Source organism: Anguilla anguilla, chromosome 10 (assembly GCF_013347855.1).
Source record: "Anguilla anguilla isolate fAngAng1 chromosome 10, fAngAng1.pri, whole genome shotgun sequence".
Taxonomy (NCBI): domain Eukaryota; kingdom Metazoa; phylum Chordata; class Actinopteri; order Anguilliformes; family Anguillidae; genus Anguilla; species Anguilla anguilla.
Window position 1 is genome coordinate 29,066,282 of NC_049210.1, and position 18,187 is coordinate 29,084,468.

The 18,187-nt window shown below is 38.8% G+C and overlaps 1 protein-coding gene across 6 annotated transcripts in view; it reads left to right on the top strand.

The window, feature by feature from the left end:
* The window catches only part of morc2 (MORC family CW-type zinc finger 2), a 109,680-nt gene that overhangs the window by 87,487 nt on the left and 4,006 nt on the right, over positions 1-18,187 (top strand). For 5 of the 6 annotated variants that reach the window (XM_035380012.1, XM_035380014.1, XM_035380011.1 and 2 more), the window contains 7 exons: positions 3,932-4,009; positions 4,367-4,684; positions 5,083-5,337; positions 8,799-8,993; positions 9,743-9,800; positions 11,397-11,538; positions 15,250-15,417. In XM_035380012.1, coding sequence (XP_035235903.1) covers positions 3,932-4,009; positions 4,367-4,684; positions 5,083-5,337; positions 8,799-8,993; positions 9,743-9,800; positions 11,397-11,538; positions 15,250-15,417 — 1,214 coding nt within the window. The remainder of the gene's footprint in view (positions 1-3,931; positions 4,010-4,366; positions 4,685-5,082; positions 5,338-8,798; positions 8,994-9,742; positions 9,801-11,396; positions 11,539-15,249; positions 15,418-18,187) is intronic. The other variant, XM_035380016.1, reaches the window with a different exon arrangement.

Below are 18,187 nucleotides of genomic sequence, written 5' to 3' on the forward strand. Positions count from 1 at the left end.
GTGAAGCTAGAACATTGCCAACTTTTTTCTGATGGTGGAATATTATTTTATTGTAATCTTTTTGTAAATAATGTTGGGTATTAGGATCTCCATGGGCTATATCTCCATGGCCATGGAAGAACACTCATTCAGATTTACTGTGTGCAGAAATGTGCTAGATGAACATAAAATTTCCCTTGGAGTGATCATAACTAGAAACATTTGTAACATGTCGTCCCTTCCCCATGCCATGTAACAGAAGATACTGTAGAGTACATATAAACATACAAGAGTGAATAATTACATATTTAGGTATGTTATATCGCATTGTGTGACAATGTTTTTGCATTATTCTTTAATCTGATATTAATGTTTCATTTTAAACCATCATAAGGGACAGATAAGGGGCACATGTATATGCTTTATAATGGACAAAAACCATTTTATTGATTTTTCGAGAGATTTTGGATGTTTCAGGACCGCTAGATATTTTAAGTCACTGTGGAAAGCTTGTAATTCCCTCTTGAAAATGATGCAACAGAGAAAATGATACATGATTATGTTGTGATTTACAGCAATGCATAATTTACACACAGATTTTGAATAGATTTGGAGACACTGGGTACACTGCTTACTTTTTGATTCAAAGATCTTTAGCGATACAGGATTTTTCAGCTAACACAAGAAAATTAGCAACATTCATGTTAGATAAGTATCTTCATTGTTACAATGCTCAATGTTGCAGTGATTAACTTTAGTCAAAGTCCTTAAATGTACTTCACTGCTATTGCATTCTAGTAGCATAAAATTCTCTCAGCAATTGCCATAGAGCATACATAGGAGCTAGAGAGGGTTGGCAAGGAAGTAATGTGCATGTCTATTTCTGCCCATTGAATTCAGTGTAGGAAAGCTGATTTAACAACCAAATATCAAAATATGTCAAATAACAGTTACAAACAGCAAGTGCAGCATTTGAATTGAAACCAATGTAGGTAGATGCCTGTCCTTACAAAGAACAAGATGTCTCGTAAGGTCTCCATATTGGATTTTCCACCATTTTAACCCCTTAAACCCCACTTAAGGCCCGGGGCTTTTTGTAAGAAACCCCCTGTCTTAAATAAACCCCATTATCGCCAAAATTATATACTGTACAGGCATTGTACAAAGCTTGAAATAAAGAGCGCATTTGTATCAAAATGACAAAATCCCCTGATCTTCTGGGAGTCTCACTCGGTAAACATACAGGACATATTTATTCTGAAAAACAACAAAGAAATCCAAAAATCATTTTGTATTTTTTTATTCTGTAGTGATACATTATATGTACTTCTGATACTGGGCCAAACCAGATTTTGTTTTCCAGTCGTATATGTATATACCATCAGGATAAAAATTTGAAGTGAATTGAACAAAACTGTAAAATTTGACATTTGTGTTTTCCCAGAGGTGGGCCCACATGTCCCCAAAACCTCTCCAAATGGCACCAAACCTCTCCAAATTGGAAATATTGTGTATATCTTCTTTCCAAGCCATATTCCACTTCCAGATGCTAATTCCATTGAAAGTGGTACCCTCTGGAACCCCACAAAACAAATATATATATACACATATATAATATACACATATATATTTTTATATTTATTTTTTTTTTTTTTTTACCCATTCTCTTTTTTATTAAGCCCTGTATTTCAGTCAAATGTTGTTCTTTTGGAGAGCTCTGTACAAAATGTGTTCTTAATGGTCACTTGTCACATAAAGTAAACACAATTAGAAACAATCAAACGACTTAGTTTCACCTTGCTGTGTGCTATGACCTGTATTGAGCTGTCAGGCTTGCTGTAAATCAGGCTTGTACGCAGTAAACCGCTGTAATTTGCATATGGATGAAATGAGGCACAGCATCCCAGCACCCCTTATATTGGTTATCTAAAGTCGCTTTTCCACCGCATGGTACCGGCTCAACTCGAATTGACTCTACTCAACTTTCTTGGTTTTCCATCGGGCAAAAGTTGTGTATAGTACCTGGTACTTTTTTTGGTATCACCTCCGTCGAGGTTTTCAAGCGAGCTGAGGCGATACCAAAAGGTGACGTGAAAACACTGCAGACCACTGATTGGTCAAAGAGAATCGTCACTAGAATCGTCGCCTTTGAGCAACCAGAGTTGTCTCGTCATCTGAGCTCTGATGTAGGATTTCCCAAACTCTCCTGTTTTTTCAGCAGTCTTTTGTCTGCTGCCTTCAGCCTTTTCTGAAACAAAATTTGTCTCCTTGCTGTGACAAACAGCCGCATACCAAGAATCAAGAACACCATCCCTTCGATATCCTCCATTGTTCCTGTGTGCGTCGCGTTGAAGATGACGTCACGGCAGTTTCATGCGGTGCTGCTATAACGACCAGCTACATTGATGGGGGTACTATCTGCAGTGGAAAACGAAGTACCTGGTACCAAAAGCGAGTAGTGTCGAGTTGAGTTGAGCCGGTACCATGCGGTGGAAAAGCGGCTTAAGCTTTCAAAAGAATTTCACAGGGAAGTGTGAAGTGAAGGAACTTATGTCTTTCTTCAACAGCCTCTCACGCAGACACAAACTGATCTCACCCTGATCTCAACTGGGTGAGAGCCCTCAAGGAGGAAAATTACAAAAATGTAAAATCTAATCATAAACAATTTACAATAATATAGTGCCCTTTATGAATACTGCAGTTTTTATGCAAGCGTTTGCTGATAAACAAATAAATAGCGTGCGCTAAGCTTCCACTCCTGTGCAATGCAAAAACGCGTAGTGGAAGTAACTGGGTACGCAGCAAGATAGACATCATTTCAGCCAGAAGAAAGCCATGAACTGCGTCTAAAAGCTGTGTAAATGAGCTAGAAAAAGATGAAACTGTAAGGTTACTGTAATGTAGTAGCTTGCTTTTAGGTCATTTACTTTCTATGGAAATGTCAAATTGAGAATTTTTTCACTGTTTGTAAGATAAGTTGCTTTCTTATAAAAATGCACTTTTTGCTTTTGAAATGTATTTACTTACATAGAAGTGCTCATTTTCAAATGCTCCTGCAAACACTTTTAGCTGAATGTAAATTATGCATAATGAGTAAAGACTCCTGCTAGCCTGTATACAAAGGGCAGATTGATTGCTTATGGATTAAAGGGGGATTTTAGCCATAGCAATAGCATCACTGTTGTATTAGCAGTTGTTTGACTTGTTGTAGACAGTTATTGGCTTATAAAATACCACAATAATCAACCTGGAGTGTCGATTTCAACCCTCCTTTGGGGAAGGGGACTGCCTTGTTATTTCTTTTGTTATCTCCAGTGGTTTTACCGATTGAGATGGGTTTTTTTTTGCATCAAAATGTGAAGAGCCTGAGCGTTACAATCGTGTAGGTGTTACAGCAGTGCACCTTGAATCAGTCACCGATAAAAGCAATAATTTAAGAGAATGCCATTTTTTGACGCCGGAATCTAATTGTGGCTATAAGAAATTAATTTTCTTCCTCTTTGGACCCAGCTTGGTCCACTGTATTTATTTTTGTTAATTATGATAAAATGTTGCGATTTTATGAGCCAGTGTACCTATTTGTGGATGTGGGTATACACAAATATGCATGTTGTTCCCTATTTCACATAAAGTGATGAAACTTGGTATGTGCATTGGCAATCACAAGAGACTAGCTCTAAGAGGTTGACTCAGGAAAAGCATATGGTGGTGCTATAAAATGGCAAATATGGGGGAAAAAAGGAGAAAAGTGAAATTTCACAAAAAATCACCGCTGCGTCGGACAGCGCCCAGAATTGAGGAAGGGTGGTCCATCATCTCAATTTGAACATACATATTAAAAGTGGGCACATTTCGTCATAGATTTTGTGTTGCTTGCAATGCTTGAACCCCGGGATTTGTTGCTTGCACATACAGTATATGTATCTAATCTTTTCTTTTTTCTTTCTTCTAGAAAATCACTCCCATAAAATCTCAGGCAGATGTGAAGAAATTACCTCTGGATGTCAGCATGAAGACAGCAAGTCCTCAGGTGGCTTAGCACTGGTTACACATCTTACTGGGAAATGTATTTCAAGAAAGTGGGTTATACAAGCAATACAGCTGTTGAAATATTATATTTTACTATCATTTTGTATGATTTATTCATAGCTTTTCATGTCACTTTATAAGACTGACAACTGTAGTATTCATTTGATTTTGGCTTCAAAACGTTCAGTCTACAGTTGCGTAGTAATACCCTTTCGCAAAAACATCACATTTCATATTCTGATCATATATATTCTAAAGATAGATATTATATCTTTACAATAAGTGAATGAACATGAAAGCCATGACCACTCTCCTCATTATGAAATGCAATAATATTGTTTGGTTTTGCACTGGTTAGGCCACTCGGGCATTTGAAAGAACAGTGCGACCTCGCTCCCCACCACTCCCGGCTGTGATCAAGAATGCGCCCAGCCGACTGTCCATGTCCAAGCCCCCGCCACTCAGCAGGAAACCTAGCACCCCGACACGGACAGCCAGGACTTCCGTCTCCTCTTCCCCACAACCTCCACCTATCAGAATGGAGGACTCTGCCCCCAAGGGGCGAGCTGCAGCTGCCAGAAAGACTCCTCCATCCCCCAGCTCTAGGACTCCAGCCGTCAAACCTGTCACCCACACACTGCCCCCTAGCAGAGGAGCAGCCAGTCGCAGACCACAGGTATGTGTATGACCTGATTTGGCATGTGCTGCTAAATATGTGGACCTTTCTCTGTTGTCGGCTTTTTAATTTGTGCAGTTCCAGAAGTATTTGCAGCAAGCCATGAGACAGGCATACATTTTTCTGTGTTCGACTCTGCATCGATATGTTTAACGGATTTTAATGCTGCCTGTGAGGTTAGCTGTTGCAGTCATGTCTGGGGTTTTCTAACAAATGGTTTTTCATTAAACTAATCTCTGATTCCTGTTACTGTGATACTGGTATACACATTTTCACTTTCAATAGTATAGCTGCCATACAGCTGTTATGAGCCACTTAACTGTGATAATTTCATTCAATATATTGTGTGTGTGTGTGTGTGTGTGTGTGTGTGTGTGTCCCGACCCCTGCCTCCTCAGAGCATAGCAAAGCAGACCCCTTCAACAAGCAGACAGCGTAAGATGGTGGCTGACAAGGAGAGTACTGATGAGGAGGAAGAGGAAGATGATGAACAAGAAGAAGAAAGTGAAGAGGAGAAGGAGCCACAGCCAAAGAAAAGCAAACTAGGCTCAGCAGTGGCAGAATGCGGCAAGGCAGTGAAGAAGGCAGAGCCAAAGCTAGGGAAGATGATGGAGGTGCAAGCACAGACAGCAGAGGGTAGAGTGATGATGGAGGTACAGTGCTGGCATCTTCAAAATCCCAAAATACACCCTCACCTTGGCTCATTCAGAGAAACCACAGATAGGGAGGGCAAAACGGAGCTTCAGAATGTCGCCAGCAGTGTATGCGCGTGAGCTTGACAATACATTTCTCACAGAAAAGGCAGTTTGTCGCCTTTTTTAGTTCATTACAGTGGTGATAGAAGTGACTAGAATTAAGTGGTACTGTGCTGTTAGCCTTTATTGATCGCCGTGCAAGGTTAATGTAAAGTAGCTAGCACAATATGACAGTACTAACCCATAAAAATGTACTTTGAATGGTACTCGGTCAATCGAACGGTAAATGTGAAAAACATTCGATTATAGTCAGTGGCACCGAAATTTTCTGTCACACCCTCAATAAACGGCAAAAGTCCCAGTAGAAGATTGAATTAAATCTTTAAAAGTTATATATTTTCTGAAACCTTATCGATTCCGCTTGGCCATAGTGAGTGAAACTAGGTGGCCTGAGCATACAGTCGCTATGTAAATTAAGTCAGAAGGATTCAGCCTTGTTGTTTGCTACCTAAACTTCACAGCACACTCATTTCCGTTAGCATGCTTGTAGCATGAAGTGTCTACTTTCAAAATCCATTTAAACCATTCACAAATGACTTGGGACTTTGAAGTTATAAAGCGTGATGTATCAAGTGTCCAGTGAAAATACTGTCCTGGCTATCAGTCAAAATTCTGAGAGAACCAACTGCCATAAATGACCGCGTAAAATCAACCAGTAAGAGTTATTATGATGTCACTGGTTCAGAACCCCATAAATGTGAACAGTTCGAATGTTCAATGAAATCTATCGGTTTTCGGTGCCGTCAGAGTCATGATCTTATCATTGATGGACTTTTGGGAAAGTCGGAGCTAAAAGGCCACAAAAACAGCCAATATATCACATCAATATTCCATATATGTACAATCGCTGTTCACAATACGTTAATTTAAGGCTAAACTGGTATTTTAAAATACAATACTTATGTTAATTTCCAGAAATAAATTTTTCGATTGTCCTCTCTACCACAGATATCGACCAACACATGCTGTTATTACTACTGTTTAATTTGTTGTTCTTGCGGTTGCAATTAACAATAAAAGAAACGTTCTGGAATCAATCCGCACTTTGAAAGTGGACATTAATGCGCTGGAGGTGCATCTAATGATATTGCATTTGTGCTTTAAGATTTAATTTTCCCAATAAACTAGCCAATAGGTTAAGCATTATTAGATTAAGCCTACTACATAATAACTAGAAATGTTTTATGGTTTGATTTAATAGCCAAATGATAAGGCAGTCAATTTTACATATCCTAGATCCTGCAGGTCAGCACTGAGAGAATCAGCACAGCAACGCTGCAAATGCTGTTGCTGTTGAGTAAAACTTCAAGCACAATTGCGGCGCATACAATGGAATTGATAAATAATGAATTTGATGTCTTTAAATGTGGAAATAATAAATGTTTTACCATCCGATTTGTCGTCAAAAAAACTGCCGGATAGTTGCCCTAGATTTAGCCAAAAACAGCCTTAGTGGACTTTAGCCAATCAATGACTTAAGTGAATCCCTCATGATGAAACGCACCGAAAACCAGCAGACACTGCCGCTAGCCAGGGCTCGAGATTGACACTGATCTAGGGTGTTTTCATATTGCGGTTTTTGACAACTTGCAGCAAGGGTGAAGTTCTTGTCAGCCCATAAGGTTTTCATGTAATTGCCTGTAATCCTCACAATTAAAAGAAGTTTGAGTATTTCCTGCTCACTCAATACCTACTAATACCAGAGGACAAATCAGTTAGTTGGACACGATTAGGTACAACCTGGTTGAGTAATATTAATCGGGAATAAGGAATAAGTGGTGCGTGCATGCATGCCTGCGTGTGTTTGTGTGTGCATGCATTTACACACACACACACACACACACTCACCTGCATATTTGCCTGTGTGTTTGAATGAAACCTCAATGTCAAAACTTCAAAAGAACGATATTATTTTCATACTGTGCTGTCAGTGTTTCTTCATTTTTCCAATAAAGCAGTAAACCTTTTTGTAAATCAGTGCATAGTGAATAGGGACTTCCCTGGTCTTTTTTCATTTATAAAACTATGACAATACCATTGCATATGGATTTATGTTATGTCATCATGTTAAATTTTTATTCAAGCAGCCCTCAACATTTTATTGACATTTATACAGTAAAGCTAAAGGAAATCCTGCTAGAACAGCTATTGTTTCAGTTGATAGTTTACTGAAAATAGTCAACTTTTTTAATTCATAGAATTTTTCTGGAAAACTATAATAAAATACAGTTAAAAAACATAACCTATACATACATTTTGTGTTTACAAAAGTACGTCAGTCTCTGGAAATGGGACATAGGTTCTGCTTGTGTATGATTTAAATGATCATGTAGCATCCCTGCAAAAGTGCATCCTAGCCTGGCATCACCTAAGTATGCAATAACTGTCCTAAAAAAGTGCAGAAGCAGGTGGTGGGCCCTCGACACAGGACCCTCCCCCATTCTTTGCCCAACAAGGAGATACAGAGCTGGTGGCTGCAACTGTGCCCCAGCATGCCCAGGCAGTGCCAACCACACCCTGGCTGCCTGCTGGCCCACATCTTGGCAAACCAGTGGTGGAGGTATAGTGGTCCACCTTCTCCTGTCTTTGGAGCAGACCCACCCGCCCCCACTCGCTCCACTGCATGGGGCAGTCTGTCCATTACGGAGCATCTGATAGCTGCTAGATTGTCTGCATTGTGACATTCCACAACATCTACCTACCACCGCATACTCGCAGGCCTGCCAGTGGTGACTATAGAGAAGGAACTTTGGGGCAGATGAGGAACCTGCTAGAAAAGATTAATAAGGTTAAAACTAACAGCTCATTGTGCATGTTTAACAAACCATTGCATGTACACTACTACATTTTTATACAAAGTTATGATAAGTAATTGAATTCATGCTTTCAACCTGCTTTCCTTTGGTAAATGCGAAGGTAGACACCCAGTGTCTGCCATCGCATTTGTATTTTTGTTTCCTTTTTTTATATATGCCTGTCATTAAATGCGTTTTGAGTTTAAATTAATTTTATGTGCCAGGTACAAAAAACACGTTTTGTATCTTCCATTATTAGAAAAGAGAGTATATTGAGAAATCTCACTATTATGCATGAGTTTGAGGCAAAAGGCATTGTTACAGGAAGAACATCCTGGTTGGGTGATCTTCCTGTAAGCTGTGGCCATCTGCATTTTTGTAGCAACAAAAAAAAAAGGCTCATGATGTCAATGGTTTGAGGGGAAATTTTAGCGTTTTTGGAACTGTGACTTTTATGAACTGTGGTATACTGCGATACTGGAAACCAGCCCATGCCTAGAAGTGCTTTGCCCCTTTTTTTGAAAATTTGTGAAGTCACAGAGTGTACTGTCCTTGAACCTGCAGAATGTCCCAGGCTCCCAGTGCAGAACCTCCCCTCTGTCCATCAGCAGTACAGAGAAAGAGGGGAAACAAAAACAGGGCTCTCGAAAGAAGGGGCTAGCAGCTGCAATTGAGCCCCAGCTCACCAGGGCAGCGCTGTCTGTGCCCGCCCCCATGCAGCCCCCTGCCCTAAAGTTCAGCAGTCGAGCAGTAGTGAAGGTACAGGATGCCCCGATGCCCTCCTCCTGAACTGTGACTCTGCTCCCCTCTTTAAACCTCCCTCCTTGACCTCATGGTGACCTCTACCTATGTGTTTTTGGGGCTGTGGAAAATTTTGTGGGTCTTGAACGGGTATGCACAACCACATGGTGACATGAGTCCTAATAACCCCCATTTCCCTGGGAGCTGTGAAGTCTTCATCAGTAACAATGGACTGCCTTAACCAAGTAGTGTTCCTGAATTATAGTCCCTCTTCGGGGATGTCCTTTAATGGATACATTTACCACCCAATTAGTTAATTGTCAAAAAGAGTGAAATGTGGTTAAATATTTTCTAGTATAAAAAGGTTTATACTGCTTTATTCGGGGATGTCCTTTAATGGATAAATTTACCACCCAATTAGGTAATTGTCGAAAAGAGTGAAATGTGGTTAAATATTTTCTTGTATAAAAAGGTGTATACTGCTTTATGGAGGCTGTAATGTCAAAATATTTGTGGCACCGATATCTTATACATACATTTGGGTTATTTACATTTTTGAGCTTCACAATGAAATGAAATTTTACAAAAGTATGATTGTATTTTAAGAATGTATGAATTTGCAATTCATCTTAAGGATGTGATTATTGTTGCTGCTAGTGCTGGCTTGCGTATAAGGTCGGGTGAGAAAAACAGTGCACAGCATCTCCAGAGCTTTCCCGTGTAGCGGGGTGGTTTTTGCAGAGAAGTTTTGTCTGTTTTTTCTGCAGATCACAGACAGCACAGAGGATCAGGAGTCAGAGAAGGACCTGAAGGACGCACAAAAAGGTGAGCCACACCTGTAGCACGCACTTTGGGCGATATTTAATTTAATTTATTTATTTTTACTCCCGTCTCTTGACATAATATATTCTGATTGATAACACTGTTGACAGTTTAATTTTTGCAAGATTTATAATAAGAACTTTGAAGTGTCTTTATATATTGGGAATCAAACAGATATACAGTGCCGTCCAAAATTATTCACACTCTTTGTAAAGATGTGTAAAATGAATAAACTATTATATGTGCAAAAAATTGGAAATTTGTAATTATTTGTAATTGTGCTTTTAGTTATTCACACCCCAAAAAAATATTATCTTTCTTATTCCCCAAAATTGAGTATGTATCAATATGCTTATATTTAGTAGGAAACAGCATTGTGGCTTCTGTTCCACTGGGATATAAAAATGAGCAGGGTGTATTTATTTGCATTAAAAATTATTTTCAAAGAGTGCTTCACTTAAAGGAGCTTCAGTAGTTTTCTCCATTTTATCAGATTTTTTCAGGAGATGATAGATTAGCCTTCAATAGAAAATAAGTGCTTACAAAGGGTTCTGGCCACCTGAATTCTGCCATTTTGAAAACTCATTCTCTTGCTCGAAATGGAATGCCAAGGGCCTGATTTTGTGTATTTCCCTTGCACTGTTAAGTTAAAGGAGTGTACCACACTCAATATGAGAACAACTTCCAGATTTTAAAGTGATTCCCCCAAGTGGAAGCGTCAAGCAGAAGGGAATATTGTACTGTAGCCTCCGGTAGTCATTTGAAAATCTGAGGGTATTCTTTAATGGTGTACTCTAAACTTGGGCCTGAGCTTAAAATGTGCCAGTGTTTTCTCAAAATGTTTAAAAATTCCAGCCCAAGAGGAGGGTAATTGATAATACATTCTAAACTGTAATAAATTCAAATTAATATGCTTGTTGCCGTAGAACAGAAAACAGATGTTTTTTAATTCATTTTTACCAGTGAACCCTAATTGTGTTCATAATTGTGTTTATTTCTGAAAACTAAAACCAAAGATTTATTTGGGCTTCGTAGCAGGGTTTCTGAAAATGATTACAGTAATGATCTATTATTATCCTCAACATCTATGTTATATATGGGCAGCAGTGTAGTATAATGGGTAAGGAACTTGTAATGTAAAGGTCACAGGTTTAATTCTCAGGTGGAACAGTGCCGTTGTACTCCTGAGCAAGGTCCTTAACCTGCATTGCTTCAGTATATATCCAGCTGTATAAATGGATACAATGTAAACACTATGTAAAAAGTTGAGTAAGTCACTCTGGATAAAAGTGGAAATGTGTTGGAAGTGTGAAAGTCGGAAATGTGCTTTATAAATAAAGTTTGATTGATTGATTGAAAGCGTCTGCTAAATGCCTGTAATATAATGTAATGTATCATTTCATGTATCATTTTGTGTGTAGCACACAGTAAATAGCAAATAATGTATTATACGTTTTACACCTTTTGTAATGGTTATCTGCAAAAATACTTTTTTAAATTGTCTTCTGTCAATTTAATATGACTTTGTTTATAATCTCATCAATTATAAACAAAATCAAAATATTGAAGGTTGTTTTTTTTTCTTGTTCCCTCGGGCAGACAAAGGTCAGCTGGTTGAGGTGAAGGTGAACAGGGAGTGGTTCACTGGCCGGGTGGCCGCCGTGGAAGCCAGCAAGCAGAGCATTCGCTGGAAGGTCAAGTTTGACTATGTTCCCACCACTGCAACACCTCGTGACCGATGGTGAGATATTCATAAGAGCTAAAAGCCTCGTGGTTCCTTAAATTCAGTAATAATACCAAATAGAATAGCAAATAATACCAAAGAGGTTCCACTGGCACAAAGTCACACTGCAGGTTTCCCTTAATTCCACTATCAGGAAGGTGAGGACTATGTGAAATATTTGACATTTTTCAAACCCAGCAGTTTTAACTGTTAACATCCGTGTTTGACATTGGATTGACATTGACATTTTGACACTTATCTGACATGTAAAATATATTTATTTGATTTCATTTGGTCATTATTATCAGAAATGTAAATTATCAATTATTTGCCAAATTTGTGATGCATTATAGAGAGCCCATTATAGTGACTTATTTAAAACTTTGATAAACAGTGCCGGTGAAGAAAGAATACTTTGTTATACAAGAGAATAATAATGCAATTTCAATTCTTTATTATTATTATTATTATTATTATTATTATTATTATTATTATTGATGATTCTTTATTGTCTTTTTTCTTCCAAAAGAATCAAAAAGAATCATTAAGAATATTGATAAAGTATGGATCCAATAAGTGGTATTGATAAGAGTAGTACCATCAATAAAATTCTAATGATACTCATCCCTTGGTGTGATAGTAAAGCAATGTCATCAGCAAAGTGAAAATCATCCAGTTGTGACTAAAGCTTCCACTGAATTCCTAGGGTTTAGTTCTTTGCATAATCCAGTATCCTTAGATGGATATGCAGAACCACTAAAGATCTATGAATCAAAAAGTAAGCAGTGTACCCAATGTCTCCAAATCTATCCAAAATGTCTAAATTCTGCATTGCTGTAAATCACAACATAATCATGTATTTCACTACAAATCAACTGTTTTGACTCAAGAAACTCACTGTTGCATCGTTTTCAAGTGGAAATTATAAGCTTTCCATCAGTACAGTGGTTAAAATATCTAGGGGTCCTGAAACATCACCGAAATCTCTCCAAAAATGAATAAAATGCTTTTTGTCCATTATAAAGCATATTTATGTACCCCTTATGAAAGTTTAAGGTGAAACATTGATATCAGGTAAAATAAATGAATGCAAAAACATTATCACGCTATGTGGTACAATAACTAAATGTGTAATCATTAACTCTCGTATGTTTTTCTGTACTCTACAGTATGTGATGTTTTCTTGTATGGGGATGGGACGACATTAAAACAATATTCAATATTCCACCACGTTTGGGAATGTTCCAGCTGGTCACATCCGGTGCATTAAGCACAAACACAATTAGCAAACCAACGAACGGTTACGTTACAGTGTGAAATATCCTTATTATAAAATACCACTAACCTATTTAAAGACGCTCAGTTGGTGGCCATTTGAGGTGTGTGTGTTTTTGTGTGTGTATGTGTGTCAAATAGGGTGCCCTGGGAAACCCCATGCTAGCATTGCTCATACTCATCAGAGTCTGTACATTAAAAATTGGTTAATACACCTGCAGGCCCTATGTTAGACATCTGGGCAGTCAAAAGTGAAAAAGAAAACGCACACCTTGTTTTAGAGAGGTGCAGACCAGAAGGACATGCAAGTAAAACTTAAAAAGAAAGAAGGGTCGCACACTGTTTACTCCAATGCAGATTTTTAACGTTTCGGCAGCAAGCTGCCTTCGTCAGGGCTCTGGGCAGGCCATACCAGAACAAAGCAGAAGTCGGTGTGTGTGCTGACTTTGTAACTTGGTTTAATTGTTGCCAGATCTAGTTCCTCCACATAGTAGCTCACCAACATTCCCATAATGGCCAAAGCTGTCCCTCCCAAAAAGATCTAAAAATTTTAATATTTAATGTCACCATAATGCTTACAAGGACTGGGTCCTTGTAAGCATTATGGAATAATGGTCTGGGGCTGTTTTTGTGGTCTGGGCAAGGCCCATTAGTTCCAGTGAAGGGAAATCTTAATGCATACAGTGACGTTCTCAAGAATTGTGTGCTTCCAGATTTGTGGCATAAAGTGAGGTCCATAAGGAAATGGTTTGCCGATTTTAATGTGGAAGAACTTGACTGGCCTGCTCTGAGCCCTGATCTCAACCCCATCGAACACCTTTGGGATGAATTGGAACACCGACTGGGAGCCAGACCTCACTAATGCTCTTGTGACTGAATAGATGCGAATCTCCGCGGCTATGTTCCAAACTCTAGTGGAAAGCCTTACTAGAAGAGTGGAGGCTGCTATAGCAGAAAAGGGGGGGACCAACTCCATATTAATGCGTATGGTTTTGGAATGAAAAGTTCAACAAGCACAAATGGGTGTCATGTTTTGGTGTCCACAAAGTTTTGGCTGTGTAATTTATATAAAAGGGAAGAAATCAGTACTCCTTGGATCCTCCCTGATCATGATTTAAGTATGCACAGACCAGGAGAAGAGGGGTTGTGTCCCCCCTTCTCTTTCAGTCGATAAAATGTATGGCTTTTTAAAAATTAGTCGTGAGTTTTTAACAGTTAGTTGGAAGTGGGCATCTGAGTCCTGCATCTATGTCTGTTCTACATTTTATCTCTTGTCTTTTGGAATATTCTTTTGGTTTTTGAATTTTGGCCTTGGCACATTCTTGGGATTAATTTGGGACAAACACGCCATGGTTTGGTATTTTCTATCATTTCTTTCTTGTGTGACTGTAACCTGTCCATGTCTGTAACATTTGTTAATTTCTAAGGTCATTGGACCTCCTCTTTAGATTAGATATTAATATTTGTTGTAACTTAATACATTTCTAAATTTACCTGGTTATGAGTTGTACATTCTGATAAAGGTTGATCCAACAGTTTGCTGTTAATTGATATATTTGATAATAAATACCAAATTAAATTCAATGTATTTGACATGTATTAGTGATGTGTTTTAACTGTTTGTGCGCTTGTGTTCGGTATTCAGAGTGCCGGACATTCAACAAGGGTGTTGGCAACTGCTAAATTCAGAAAATTAAACATATTTAGTCCTCCATACCTAATCCTCACTACACTGACAGGCTGATACATCTCAATAACCGAGAACGATATCAGAAATGGTTTTGTGGAATTAAATCCTTTCAAATTAAGTGATTAATTACCCATTTTATTGAAATTGTCATTTGTTTCTTGTTAACATTTATTCAGCTACATGTGGTTGTGTGATGGCATTGGTGAGACACCTGAATTGTGTTGTTGGTGAAACTGAGACTTGTTAAACATTCAGGGTAAGGTAACAATGGCTTTGCTGTTTTATTAAAAGGAATCCCAAAATTGAAATTAGGTAACTGTTTTCTTGTCATGAGATGTAGCCTATGACAAGTATTTTCAACTTGGCCTGTGCAACTCTTGACTTGCTGCAGTAAATGTTCAGAGTATAATGATCCCACACTTAATGCATGCAATGTTGTGAGCATTAGAAAGTGAACATTTACCTGCAGCAAAGAAGCAGAAGCCAATGGGCAGTTGTGAACATTACTGGCCCTGAAAGCCACTTCTAATGTAAGAAATGGATCCCTGAGTCCACAAAATGTCCTTAAATCAGCTTGAAATTTCAAGTACTGATGTCAAGAAGCAAAATATTTCAAATATTTGAATATCCGCAGAGCAAAAAAATTTTAATTGAGAAGGGGATTTAGTCTTTAATTTTGATTTAAGAGGTTTTACAGTGGATTTGTTTGTAAATTATATTGTGTGTAAGTGCATGTATAAACTGTGTACTTGTGTCAATTATAGGGTGTTTAAGGGCAGCGATGAAGTACGGTTGATGCGTCCTCCATCCCCCGTGTCCCAGAGTCCTGACACCCAAGACGAGACTGAGAAGGCGTCAGCTCGTATGGAACCTGACACTACACAGCCTGGCACAAGCCGTGAGGTCACTGACAGCCTGGTCATTATGATGAGGTAACCAGGTCAACTAAGCTTATCTTTATTTGCGGAGCATTTCTTTTATGTAGATGCAGAACAAAATGCCTTTACAGAGAAAATTATATGTTCAAGGCCATTTTCCTCTACCTCCTTCCTGCTCCTGGATTTCATTTTCCTGTGTTTCCTGTGCAGTCTAGTCTGGTGAAAGGAGGTTGCAGGAAGGAGGTCAATTGAAAGTTTTTGAAATGTTAACCTAGTTGGGTTCAGTACTTTTACAGTAGCGCTGGGGAACATACCGCAATGATAATTATTGGATATTTTTTGAGTGTGATTACGATAATCATTGCCACCGTTCCTCTTTGTATTTTTATTTATTTAAATATACTTGATGCGCTAGTAAACACCTGTACTTCAGCGGCCACGTGAAATTCTTCAAGTAAAAAAAACATCTCCATTGATAAGAATTGGGTGTTGATAAGACTAGGGATGTAACAGTAATAAATATAACTATATACCTTGGTAAAAGCATTAACAGTTATTTAATTATTATAAATCACACTCATTAACAAAATAACCAGCTTTTATTCCTTAGCATTGATCAACCTCCTATAAAACTGAAGAAGCATAATAATTTGCTATGGACATAGGGGACGTACTTATTCCCGACACTCAGTAGGCATTGCAACATAAAGGAAGTTTTCATTGTACCCTGACGGAAGGCAGATGTCATGCATCGCCACACTTGGATAATATTACCAGAAACAAACAGTGACGTTATCTGCACTTTTTAAAATGTAATTTTATTTAAATGTTTTATTTAATGTTTTATTTAGTATGTCTGTAGTTCAGTAGTCTTCATAAACCACATGGGAAGGGTCAGATGAAATCTATTTAGCCAGTCTAAGCATACATATAATGTAGGAACCTTGGACAGTCTGCTCAGGCAGATAGCGACAATCTTAGAACACTGTCAGGCTCTCAGGAGGCTAAATACGTTTTTATTAGTACAACTATGTAACATTGAAATTATTACAACAAAGCAGTGTTATTCTCCATTTAATACCTACCATTGTAAAAATAATACATTTGTTGCGTTTAAGCATTTTAGAAGACACACTGGAAAAGGGCCTCCGGGTGACTCCTGAAAAAATACTCTTTTTCCGAAAGCACAAACGTGAGCCCCGTGACTGGGCAGTTGCACCATTGTCGCTATGCCCGGAGGTCCGCATTGATGAGGCAGCAATTGGCCCGGCCATAAAGGAAATAATAGGGGGTAAGCTAGCTAGTTTTGTTGGTCTCTAGTGGCCCCTTTTTGTCAGATGCACGCACAAACCAAGTACATGGTGACCTCTTTATCCTCTGACAACATGGGCAGTATATGATCGGTGGTGTGTCTGCAGTTTGGAAGAAGAATCAAGAATAGGCTTCACGTGAAATGGAGGAGTCACGTGTCTGCCATCTCCTGAAGTCGGCAGGAAGGGTTGCAGTGGGAGAGTACACAGTTTGGTTGAGTTTGGGGTTGGGAAAATAAGGGGAAAAATCAGTGATAAAATAAAAAAAGACATGGAAAGTGAGAAATTGCCTTTCTAAAATAACAGTGTAACATTTATGAAATAATACAATGTTACTGTACATATCTATACCATTTTTTCTTTCAAATTGACAAAACATTTACAGAAATTTTATATAGATGCGTTACCTCAGTGTTATTTATACAGTCTATATGGTTTCACTCACACTCACACACGCGAAACATTTTATGCATTTAGCAAATGCTCTGATGCAGACCAACTTAAGGCTGCTTCATACTTTCCGCGTTCCGCGTCCGCGGACAGCTGCAGACTTGTACCAGTAGCGCGGACGCGCACGCGGTTCTCCATTCATACTACAATTGAGGGTCCGCGTCGGTCTGGTGTTCCACGCATGCGCATTTCCCGATCTACACTCCATTCCAGTTCCATTACTTCAGAGTGAACGCGTAAGTGAATGTGATGATAAGAAAATTTTCGGTTACGCTGACCTATAAAACGCTATTCCAAAAGCAACATTAGACATGCTGTACATCGTTAGAAAGCTTATACTCTCACCTTCTGAATAAATGAATTGTCAATCCAGACAGACTGTACTAAAAAGGGTGACAACGCCGTAAACAACAGGTGTGGTATTACGCACAGCTATTTTGGAATGCACCCAGGCATCACAAATGTGCGTGTATTTCACAAATGGATTGTCTAAGACAATATATGGCCACTCAGTCTCAAAACGGACATCAACCAATGGGAAGGTTGTATATTTATTCAATATTTAGTCCCAGATATTGACTGTATAATGACATGGTATCATTTTTTAAAACTGTGTCTCGTTTATTTCGTTATTCAGTGAGCAGCGTTTTCACTGCCATATTGGCATATCTTAGGGCTATTGTTGGGTTTATGTTGTTGCTATGACGGAATACGATTTTTGAACGTGAAAGAATATTTTTATGAATACCCAGCTAGACAATATAAATGTGGGTAATAGCGGATCTCCTCGCACAACTCTCTTCAAAACAAGCATCCGTTATATTTTGTTATCTGGAGCACGCGCAGTCGGTACGCTTGCTATGCGTACAGTCCCCGCGGTCACAAATTTTGGGCTGCGCGCGGATGTCCATATAGGGGTCCGCGCGGACCCTCGCGGACATGGGCGGATGACGACATTTACGTCACGCGGACCAAAGCAGACCCTGGCGGACACGCGGATGCGGAAAGTATGAATTAGCCTTTACAGGTTACATTTATTTTAACAGTCCATTTATGGATATTTT